General features: G+C 36.7%; 1 protein-coding gene across 2 annotated transcripts; it reads left to right on the forward strand.

Moving 5' to 3' along the window:
- Positions 1-1752: 1752 nt before the first annotated feature.
- Positions 1753-4251, forward strand: LOC138710761 (uncharacterized). 2 transcript variants are annotated; one of them, XM_069841862.1, is made up of 5 exons: positions 1753-3058; positions 3163-3484; positions 3589-3827; positions 3932-4068; positions 4173-4251. In XM_069841862.1, the coding sequence occupies exons 1-2, from the start codon at positions 2879-2881 to the stop codon at positions 3475-3477; spliced, it is 495 nt and encodes a 164-aa protein (XP_069697963.1). In that variant the 5' UTR covers positions 1753-2878; the 3' UTR covers positions 3478-3484; positions 3589-3827; positions 3932-4068; positions 4173-4251. The 2 variants fall into 2 exon arrangements, with proteins under 2 accessions (XP_069697963.1, XP_069697964.1); XM_069841863.1 differs by lacking the exon at positions 3589-3827.
- Positions 4252-11972: the final 7721 nt, after the last annotated feature.

The raw sequence follows: 11972 nt of genomic DNA on the forward strand, positions 1-11972 counted from the left end.
AATGAGATATACGCGGGTTGAATAATTAATAATAGGTTTATAGGACGCGTTTGAGCAAAGTAGTATTAATTTCTAATATGCGGATCTCTGAAGTAATTAATGGCTCTCAGTAAAGTAATGGGTTCTATGAGTAGTTCGACTCCATGTGAGGGTTCAATCACCGGTTTTTCTTTTCGTACTCTTTCTTAATGTCGTAGTCCGATAGCAATGATTCTAGAAGGTTCTAGTTAATATTGCTTTAAAACGGAAATATGTAAGCGATGAAACATACTAGGTAGATCGGAAAGTAACGCACAACAATTTCTTTATGGTATACTCTTTTGGTTAGAACGTTCAAAGCTGGCTGATAGTTAGTTTGAATCTTGCGCTACAGACAGCAATGGTTCGATCGGATGTCACCCTGGCGGAACGAACTGTAATTACTGCTTGAAGATAGAACGTGTGCTAGCATCGTCTTCGTGTGAAGAGGAGGGAAAATTGGAGATGTATGGCGCAACATCTCCAGGTGGTGCAGTTTCTTCGAAGAAGATCACCGACGAAGCACGTTCCGGCCAACTAGTGACTGCTGCAACACCACCCAGTATCATCCTCTACGGCAGTCATCCATCCTACTGTTCAGACTTCGCACCATCTGACTTTCACCACTTCGGCCCAATGAAGAAATTTCTAGGAGGCAAACGCTTCGGTTCAGATGAAGAAGTGAAATCAATCGTGTGCAGGTGGCTGTACGCCCAATACTTTGCCACAAAAATTGTTGTGCTTTACTTTTCTGAACCATGTGATCTTGCTCCATGCGGGTTGTCACTGATCTCGTATATCGTAGATCATTCAGCATGTCATAGTCTGAATCCGACGTTCTTCATTGTCTACTTAGGTTGTGATGTTCTGATGGTTTTGTAGCTAAAAATGACATACTTAAAAAATATTTAAGTAAATGCATAAATTTTGTCAAACACTACGCTGTCTATTCTTTACAGGTACATCCTTATTATGTGCGTTATTCATTCCGAGGGAAAAAAAAAATAATTTGAGGGATTGCAGATAACTTACGAAGTAAGAAATAATATGACAATAGGAAATGAATCGATGACATATTATTCAATGAGATACGCGACTATAAGAACTGTTGGAAAGCCGAAAGAAAATAAATAATTAACATAACAGATTGACTGCGCATGTTTAACACAAAAATATGACAGGAAAAATAAAATTCGTAACATTCATGTGACGATGTCGGTGTACGTTATCTTTATTCCGCCTGCGAAGCCATTAAATACCTCCCACATGTCTGGAATGATACTTAGGCTTAAATCAGAGACCTTATAATATCTGGACGGGGTTTTCTGTAGCGACACTGAAGTTTTTTTTACGAAACAAGTTGGAAAATGGTCTAATTTTCAGACGAAAGTTTGTTTGAAATGTAAAGAATTCAAATAGGACGATAGATGACTTGAAAACAGATCAGAAAATAGGTACTAATTGGAAAGAATTGATCGGTGTACAAAAGCTAAACGTAATTATTTTATACGTGAAATAAAGAAGTAGAATCCTTCAACATTAACATGAAACTCACATTTCACTTCACTTAGTATATACAAGACATACCAAAAGCCTGAAGTAACCTAACATAATCTGTCACGGCTTAGTATATGCAAGACTTATCAAAAGCATAAGTAAACATAACGGCTAGGTGAGAGAAGTCAACATGTGTGTGTGTGTGTGTGTGTGTGTGTGTGTGTGTGTGTGTGTGTGTGTGTGTGTGTGTTTATTTACACTGCAAATGGAGTAAATACCCGGTGGCAGTGGTAACTATATACACTCAATAATGACAATTAATAACAATGATAGGAACGATCATGATTTTAAAATCAAATGTAGGAAACAAAGAATGGATTCCGACTTATCGATGATTATTAACACGTAAAGTACATATAATGTGGTCGATACCTAGAAAATTCGAACGGACGTAGGTAAATTCGATATCTAGAAGCAAAATTTTGATCCCAATATCTTGAATTCTGTAGTGTCTGAGATGAACAGATATTCGCTTTGACGATAGTAGTTCAGTTTTCAGTACTGATATGTCTTGCTGAACGATAATTACTGTACTGTGTTACAATTACTGGTGGGCTACTTGGCGAAGAGGCAGAAGAACTCGCCGAAGAATTGGGTTACGAAACTTTCCTGCTGCAGTGTCGGAGGTGAAGAGAATGAAGAGGATGAAGAGGATGTATGTATGTATGTGTGTGTATTGTATTGTATTGTATTGTATTGTATTGTATTGTATTGTATTGTATTGTATGTATGTATGTATGTATGTATGTATGTATGTATGTATGTGTGTATTTAATGCTCAATCAGATTGACTCAACATCATTTGGTTTATGGCAGAGCAGTACAAAGTCCCCATAGAAGATAAAAAATTTACAAGTTTTTTACAAACATTTAAATCTTCCCAGTTCATAATAGAATTTTTCTCATAAATGACGCACTGAGGTGATGGTAAAATACCCAGCTTATATTAATATTCCGCCAGGCAATCGTGTCCTATTCGAACCCGCGACCTTTTCGGCTTTGTAGCATTATGTCCTAACTGCGACACTACCACGCGCCCCTCATTAACAATGTGTGTGTCATATTTGTAGGTTGTAATGGAGAATTAGGTTATTTAACTGTCATTATTAATTATAATGAAGTTACTACTGCCAGCGGGTATTTAGTCATTTGCAGTGTAAATAAGTACGTACAGACTTAAAGCCTAAAACAACCCCTCATAAATGCAATTTGGAAGTTTCAGTGTCGAGTGCTATAGAAAAGTCCCTGGACGTCAGCCTGCCCCAGATGCTTCATACAAGAATTTGACTGCCTTACCCAACACATGCGTCACATTGACCCAGAGCTGTGGCCCCAGATGCTCCGCAGAAGAATACCTCCACAGAAGAATATATCCACAGAAGAATACCTCTGCAGAAGAATATCTGTCCGACGCTGTGCAGATGCGTCACGTCGACTCAATGCTGTGGCTGTAATTGATGGAGTTCTGCATCATAACAAAGCTGTGAGTATTGCATTATCTTACCAGAATTTACTTCTGTGTACTACTGAAATTCTTGTTACAACTGGTCAACTACATTGCACCTGTTTTGTTTTGTTGCCTCTAAGAAAGAACTGCAGAATCAACTGATGTACCACCTGGACGTCAGGCTGCCATGCCCCAGATGCTCCGTAGAAGAAAGAAGAATATCTCCGCAGAAGAATATCTTCGGAGAAGAATATCTCTGCAGAAGAATACCTCCACAGAAGAAAGAAGATACTTACGCAGAAGAAAGAAGAATACCACCGCAGAAGAAAGAAGAATATCTGCGCAGAAGAAAGAAGAATACCTCCGCAGGAAGAATACCTGCCCAACGCTATGCAGATGCATCATGTCGACCCAATGCTGTAGCTAAAATTGATGGAGTTCTGCATCATAACTAACGAAGCTGTGAGTATTGCAGTGTCTTACCAGAATTTACTTCTGTGTACTATTGAAATCCTTGTTGTAACTGTTCAACTACATTTCATCCGTTTTGTTTTGTTGTTTCTAAGGAAGAACTGCAGAATCACTTGAACATCATGCCCCAGGTGCTCCGTAGAAGAAAGAAGAATACCACCTCAGAAGAAAGAAGAATACCACTGCAGAAGAAAGAAGAATACCACCGCAGAAGAAAGAAGAAAGAAGAATACCACCACAGGAAGAATACCTGCCCAACGCTATGCAGATGCATTAAGACGACCCAATGCTGTAGCTATAATTGATGGAGTTCTGCATCATAACTAACAAAGCTGTGAGTATTGCAGTGTCTTACCAGAATTTACTTCTGTGTACTACTGAAATTCTTGATGTAACTGTTCAACTACATTGAACCCATTTTGTTTTGTTGTTTCTAAGGAAGAACTGCAGAATCACTTGAACGTTAAGCTGCCATGCCCCAGATGATGCGCAGAAGAAAGAAGAATACCACCGCAGAAGAAAGAAGAGTACCTCCACAGAAGAAAGAAGAATATCCACAGAAGAATAACAAAGCTGTGAGTATTGCAGTGTCTTACCAGAATTTACTTCTGTGTACTACTGAAATTCTTGATGTAACTGGTCAATTACATTGCACCTGTTTTGTTTTGTTGCCTCTAAGGAAAAACTGCAGAATCAATCACCTGGACATCAGGCTGCTGTGCCCCAGATGTGCCGCAGAGGAATACCTCCGTAGAAGACCCGTGAGTATTGCAGTGCCTTTCTAGAGTATTATGCCTGTGTACTATAGGAGTATGTGTTGTTACAGTCCAAGTACAGTCCACCTATTTTTTGTTTTCGTTCCAGATAGAACCGCAGAATCTACCGGAGTAGAACCTGTACGGGGTTTCTATTATAGTACGTGGCACTGAAGGACTTTTTTGACGAAAACAGTGGAAGAATTGATTACTTTTGAGAGAGAACATACTTTGAAATGTGAAGAATTCATACAGGACGTCAATCGACTTAAAACAATATCAGAAGTTGGGTGAAATTTCAAAAGAATAAAGAGGTAGAATTGGCCATTCTACCCTTTATTTAGTTGCCTCGTAAGTGATATCTTATTGGTCTCACTTATGAGGTTGAAACCTTTCTTCGGACAGTTGACTAAACAACAACACTTCAGAATGATTGCCAAACGGACATTTCACTTCACTTAGCATATGCAACTAATACCAAAAGACTTACTTACTTACTTACTTACTTACTTACTTACTTACTTACTTACTTACTTACTTACTTACTGGCTTTTAAGGAACCCGGAGGTTCATTGCCGCCCTCACATAAGCCCGCCATTGGTCCCTATCCTGAGCAAAACTAATCCATTCTCTATCATCATATCCCACCTCCCTCAAACCCATTTTAATATTATCTTCCCATCTACGTCTCGGCCTCCCTACAGGTCTTTTTCCCTCCGGCCTCCCAACTAACACTCTATATGCATTTCTGGATTCGCCATACGTACGTGCTACATGCCCTGCCCAGGTCAAAAGTCTGGATTTAATGTTCCTAATTATGTCAGGTGAAGAATACAATGCATGCAGTTCTGTGTTGTGTAACTTTCTCCATTCTCCTGTAACTTCATCCCTCTTAGCCCCAAATATTTTCCTAAGCACCTTATTCTCAAACACCCTTAACCTATGTTCCTCTCTCAAAGAGAGAGTCCAAGTTTCACAACCATAAAGAACAACCGGTAATATAACTGTTTTATAAATTCTAACTGTCCTGTGCCGTGGCATCGTGGTCTAAGGCATCCCACCTAGGACTCGCGTTACGGAATGCGTGCTGGTTCGATTCCTCATGGGTGAAGAAATTTTCTCATAAATTTCGGCCAGTGTGTGGGACCGGTGCCCACCCAGCATCGTGATGCACTTGGGGAGCTATGATAGGTAGCGAAATCTAGTTGCGAATACCAGCTATAACAGCTAGGGGGATCATCGTGCTAACCACACAATACCTCCATTCTGGTTGGATGATCGTCCACCTCTGCTTCGGCATGGCATGAGGCCAGCAGCTGGCTGGTCGGTCTAGGCCCTTCACGGGCTGTAGCGCCACTGATTATTATTATAAATTCTAACTTTCAGATTTTTTGACAGCAGACTGGATGATAAAAGCTTTTCAACCGAATAATAATAGGCATTTCCCATGCTTATTCTGTGTTTAATTTCCTCCCGAGTATCATTTATATTTGTTACTGTTGATCCAAGATTTTGAACTTCTCCACCTCTTCAAAAGATAAATTTCCAATTTTTATATTTCCATTTCGTACAATATTCTCGTCACAAGATATAATCATATACTTTGTCTTTTCGGGATTTACTTCCAAACCTATTTCTTTACTTGCTTCCAGTAAAATTCTCGTGTTTTCCCTAATTGTTTGTGGATTTTCTCCTAACATATTCACGTCATCCTCATAGACAAGCAGCTGATGTAACCTGTTCAATTCCAAACCCTCTCTGTTATCCTGGATTTTCCTGATGGTATACTCTAGAGCAAAGTTAAAAAGTAAAGGTGATAGTGCATCTCCTTGCTTTAGCCCACAGTGAATTGGAAACGCATCTTACAGAAACTGACCTATACGGACACCAAAAGACTAAACTCAACTAACCTAATCAGTCGCAGATTAGTATATGAAAGGAAACCTGAACTAACCTAACCTAACCTAACCTAACCTAATGCAATATATCACAGATTCGTATATGCAAGACATATGAAAAGCCTAAACTAACCTCTCCTAGACTGTCACAAATTTCAGAACTCAGGACTTAGACAATTTAGACTTGGACGTTCAGTGCCGCGTACTGCAGCCTTTCGGTGTCGGGCTGCCGTGTCCCAGATGATCCGCACAGATGCCTGGACAATGCACAGTGCTGTGAGTATTACAATGTTACTTCTGTGTTCTATTGGAATATTTGTTATAACTGACTAAACCTCTATGAAACATCTGCGAGCTACATAGTGTTGGGACATGGGTATATTCCTGGGGGAAGAGATTTGAGAATATTCTGTATGTTTTCGGGAATATTCTCAAACTGAGATTTTTTTTCACTCTTATTAATTTTGTTTACTTTGGCAAATGTTGTAAGTTAAAACCGAAGGGCAGCATAGAATGTAGCGAGTAATAACAGTAAACACAATAATTCCCACATTTCACCAGGACAGTTTCGAACCTGTTCACTTGTTAAGGAATAAATGAGTCAATTATGTGGAAGAAGCTAATTTACAAACTGATACATTTGAAAACGCAATGCAATCGTTGGACTTATATTCATTTAAAATAATACTTCTGAAAGCAAAATATCTATCCCTTTTCTTTATTTGCTGCCAAGATATAGCTATGTTTGCATTGGGAACATTTTTTTAGAATTAAAATTGAAAAAAAAATAAATAAATAAAATAATAATAATAATAATCCCTTGAAAAGACGAAAACTTATTTGGTAATGGAGGAATATTAGGCAATTATTATAATCTCACTATATGTTTTCGACACAGTAAAAATTAAGATTAAATGGAAGAATAGAAATTTTAAACTTAAATACTCAGAGTATGTAGGTAAATTATAAACAGTTTAGTGAAACCTGAAGAACACTAAATTTTTGTACACCACCATTGATAGATAAATGCCCCTTTTTTCTCTTTGATGCTCCCTGTTTTTAATGGGTTGTATTTAATACGATCAAAACTCTCATCGGCATGATAACTAGTTTGCAGACCTCTGTTTTGAGATGTCTTTTAGACTGACATCTATATTATCTTTTATGTATTAACTGTGTATTTTAACTCCAATCTGAAATATCAATGTTTTTATCAAAAGATTCAAATTTGGTCTACGGGTATCGAGTTGAACTAAGTTTCATGTAGGATCACACCCCCCAGTAAAATACCGTCGTATGTTGAAAATCACATATTTAATACTTTCGTAAATCATTATTTACAACGCTGTTTTAGTAGTTGGAGGTATGAAATTCTAATAATAAAATATTAAATTATCAAAGGTTTTGGTGTCGTGGGTTCAATTCCCGGGATCAGCTCCCAGTGAACTTTTCTTGAGGAAGAAAAATTGCCTGGGTGTCTAGAGTGTAAGGGGTCTTTGTGCATTCATATTATACCTGATCATCTTTGAGATTGTAGGGAGAAAATAATGGTGGTGTAAAGAAATTAATTTTGAGGTTTTTCATGAAAGTGCATGCTTTTTTATTCTTAAAAAAATGTTTGGGCTCTATATTTCTTGCAATGTACCGACATAGTACAAAATTTGCATATCAATATACGAAGAAGAGCCAAAAAGTAGCCTTAATAATTGTTTTATTAATTTAATATGTAAAATAAGACTACAAACACTTCATCACTTTTCAACATAGTCCTCACTACGTTCAATACAAGTGTTACTGTTACACTATGTTGAAAAGTGATGAAGTATTTGTAGTCTTATTGTGCATATTCAATTAATAAAACAATTATTAAGGTTACTTTTTGACTCTCCCTCGTATTTGTAGCCTATCAGATATTATGTAAATACCTTCACTCATATCTCCCTGACTTTTGGTATGAGTAGGGATTCTGTTTCGCAGTGAACAAAAATGTTAAATTTCAGTTTAGAAATGTGGTGTTATCTCGCACAAAAAGTATAAATTCGTTGTTATTTCACATTAAGAAGATGTAGCTTTTGATTTTTGTGCAAAATATATTACTGAATATTTCTACAAAAACTACAATGTGTATCATTAAGGGAGTTGTAAGGACCTTTGTGCATTTTAACAATGCTTATAGTTTCTATCGGTACTGGTACTTAAGCTTATCTGTTGTGTAGATAAATTTGTGTAACAATCCCCAATACTGTGTGTACCATAATATAAAGCAATAAGCACCACAAAACATTCAGGCTATTTCTACATTATATTTATATATATTTGTACTTCGGGAGATCTCTGGATGTATATGGCATGGGATGATAATAACCTATTTCTTATTTTTGTAATGAGGTAGCTTCTAGTGGTGTGCGTGACGCATCTGTTGCTAGTATGGTCACTTAAAATCAGGTTAATTACTTTGGAATAGGTCATTAAAAAGAGCTTGTCAATACCTCAAATTAGATTACATTTTGCTGTAGTTCATTACAACCAAACAGGTTATCTTTCTTTGTAAGATCATTTAAATATATGAGGTAGCAAAGTAAGAAGTGTGTGAGAATAGTATCCGAATAAACCAAGAAAGAATTGGAACTGCAGGGTTCCTTGTCGTGGATTTAGAGTGTGTGTTAGAACTGTGTCTGAAGGAGAGGACTTCAAAATTTTCTGGCCATTTATCGCCTATGTCAAAACTTTAAATTTGCACAATGGGCGCATCCGTATCAGTGGCCAAAGTGGAGGTGGTTTAGTCCATATTCCACATTCACACCTTGACAGGATATGAAGTGCTGTGGAAAGTAGGAGTCAACTTGACAATGAGTGTCAAAATGTATATTTTGCATGTAGATCACTAATATTTGCAATGTCTCGTATCTCCTCCATCTTCTCTTTTGTAGTATCAGTCCCTTATTGTTTGTATCTTTTAACATGTCTGTGACTTTTTATTGCTGAGTGTGGTGTTCTAATAGTGCATTGTTCTCTTTATTTTTGCAGAGAGAGGCTGTCGTCACCTGGACTGGATTTGGTAAAGTGTTACTCTTTGAAATATTGGTATAATTGTATTCAATTGTATTTATTTACATTCAACGACATGCGTACATAGCTTCACAGATAGGATAGAAATCGTAATAGTACTACAAAGTCGTAATTCATAGTCGCAGTTCTAGTTTAAATATACTCAAGCGTGAGTATCAGTTCTGTAGGTCGCGTTAGGAATCGGTTCTATAGGTCGTATTCAGCATAAAATGTCATATGGACATGGGTTCGATTATTAATAGTTTGAAAATTATTTGTAAAAATCGAAACGTAATAATGTGAATCAGGCTTTGGAATTGCATCATAATACAGGGTTGCGCAATGACGTGAAGTACGGAGAAAAAGGGGAAGATAGGTCAGATGATTTTCAGCTGTGTTTATCAGGTACAGCAGTACCAAGGTACGGAATGCTACATGCATGCTATTCACATGCGTTCAGCCAAGTACATCAAAGTGGAGGAGGCAACATCTGCTTCCAACTGAGGTATGCTTATTTTGTGTTTCAAACTGAGGTATGTTTATTTTGTGTTCCAAACTGAGGTATGTTTATTTTGTGATTGCTGTAGTACAGTAGTTTGAATTAATATTTCTTTGTATTTCAAGTGCATAATTCCTAGTTCTACTCAAGACTACTGTTATATTCGTAGGATTAGTGGGTTATTTTACGACTCTATCAACATCTTAGATTATTTAGCGACTGAATGAAGTGAAAGTGATAATGCCGATGAAATGAGTTCAGGGTCGAGCACCCATTCGTAGGATTCGATCAGCTGTAACTTCTTAACTGTCGATAATAACAATGTTCATATGACATTTTATGCCAAAAAGACCTGGAGAATTGATTCCTAAAGCGCCAGTCATTAGACATAAATCACCCGGTATAGGCTACAGAAGTTTTAGGTTTGATTTTTTTATAGAGAGGCTATTAAACATTGTTACTGCCATATAACTCACTCCTTTTTGATAGTATGATAGACTTGCAGATAAAGTAATTTTTGACGAGTATTTATACTATGAACTGTTGAATTAGTTACAAGTGATACACGTGACTGTTATTTAAAAGTAAATTGCTTTCAGTTTTCCATTATAGAAAGAACAGAAAAAGAGAAGGTACTGTTGTGCTGCCAAACAACTATTTCTAGATTTTCACAGAAACGCACAATTAAGCTCCCCTAATGCCACTTGTTTGTGTGCAGCAGTTTTTTCTATTCTGTTATACGGATTTCGGTTATAATTGGTATCTATGAGTCAGTTTATCCGGGAACCATGCAGGACTAAATTCGGCGGTGCATGCATATTTTCAATGAACTCCCACTTTTGTCGTGACTATTCCAAAATAAAGACAATAAAAAAGACTAGAAGAACTATGATAAAGAAAACATAAGCACAATGACAAGGTCAACAAGCATCACAATAATCACGACATAGGGCATGATAATCACAAAAAGGACAATGATAAGAATGACGACAAGAACTACAATAATAATATAAATTGCTGACTTCATGTAGAAGGCCCTACTTTCGTTTTAAGGTTTACATGATAAATGACATGACTCTAATATTTGCGCGTTGTTAAATTTTTTTTAAATTCGTACTAAGATTAAATTACATTCCCATGCTTCATGAGCTCTTGCTTTTTGAATAAAAGTTGATGGCTTGAGCCCAGTGGTGCAGATGTAAGCAAAATTGTAACAGGACATTTCGCGAAGTGTCCATACTTTCAATTAATACAAAGTTTAATAAGGTGCCAATAAGATAATTATTATTTTAAAAAGTAAAAATAAAGAAGTAGGGTGCTACCATGTTACATAAAAAAGTACCGGGGAGGCACCCTGGCTTGCTCTACCACGACCGCATCCCTGGTTGATCCTGATACTTAGACAGCTGCTTAGTATAAATATTTTCCAAATTGGATGCAAGATTTATTACTTTCTCATGTTTGCATAGGTATAAATAATAATCTTTGGCTACTTCATACTGACATATAGACAGCTGCAATAGGGACTCTAGTCCTGCATTATGGTTGCTAAATTCATGACAGGACTTACACAACACTGACAGATATTTTAATTAGTGATTTTCCAAAATGGATTACTTTATGCTCATATCTATAGATCAAGAATGTTGTATGGAATGTAGTATAAATATTTTCGAAATTCCATTCAAGATTTCTTACATTCTCATGTTTGTGTAGGTGTAGAGGTATTGTATTGAATATTCTTTGACGACTTCATACTGACATATAGACAGCTGTAGTATGGACTCAAATCCTAGATAGTGGTTGCTAAATTGATGCCAATACTTACACAACATTGACAGTGTTTTGTTTGCTGATTTTACATAAAAAAAGACCCAATCTACAACTCGTAAAGCTGCATTACCGACTGAGCTCTTGCATAAATATCTACAGTAGGAAAGCATTTATAATTTTTATTTTTCTATATACACTTTTAACACTTATATATCACTAATTAAATTTCCAACTTCTTTACCGTGTTAATATTCAGGATTTACCTTAGCTGACTACTTTCGAATTCTTGTGCTTCATTGTCCGAAGCCTAGTGGAGATTCCATGCTATCTTATTAGATAGCGCAGGATCTCCACTGGCTTTGGAGAATGAAGCACAGGAGTTCGAAACTAGTCAGCTAAGGTAAATCCTGAACATTAACACAGTAAAAGAGATGGAAATTTAATCAATAACTTTATTTATAATAGTATGCCTCGTATTTTTTTTTTTTTGTGTTGTTGCTTTGAAA

This window comes from Periplaneta americana, chromosome 12, assembly GCF_040183065.1.
Source record: "Periplaneta americana isolate PAMFEO1 chromosome 12, P.americana_PAMFEO1_priV1, whole genome shotgun sequence".
Lineage (NCBI taxonomy): Eukaryota > Metazoa > Arthropoda > Insecta > Blattodea > Blattidae > Periplaneta > Periplaneta americana.

Bases quoted from the DNA above. Each gene is read 5' to 3' on its own strand.
- LOC138710761 (XM_069841862.1), top strand. From the start codon at position 2,879: ATGCGTCACATTGACCCAGAGCTGTGGCCCCAGATGCTCCGCAGAAGA. The intron at 3,059-3,162 runs GTGAGTATTGCA...GTTGCCTCTAAG, and splicing joins TTCTGCATCATAACAAAGCT to AAAGAACTGCAGAATCAACT.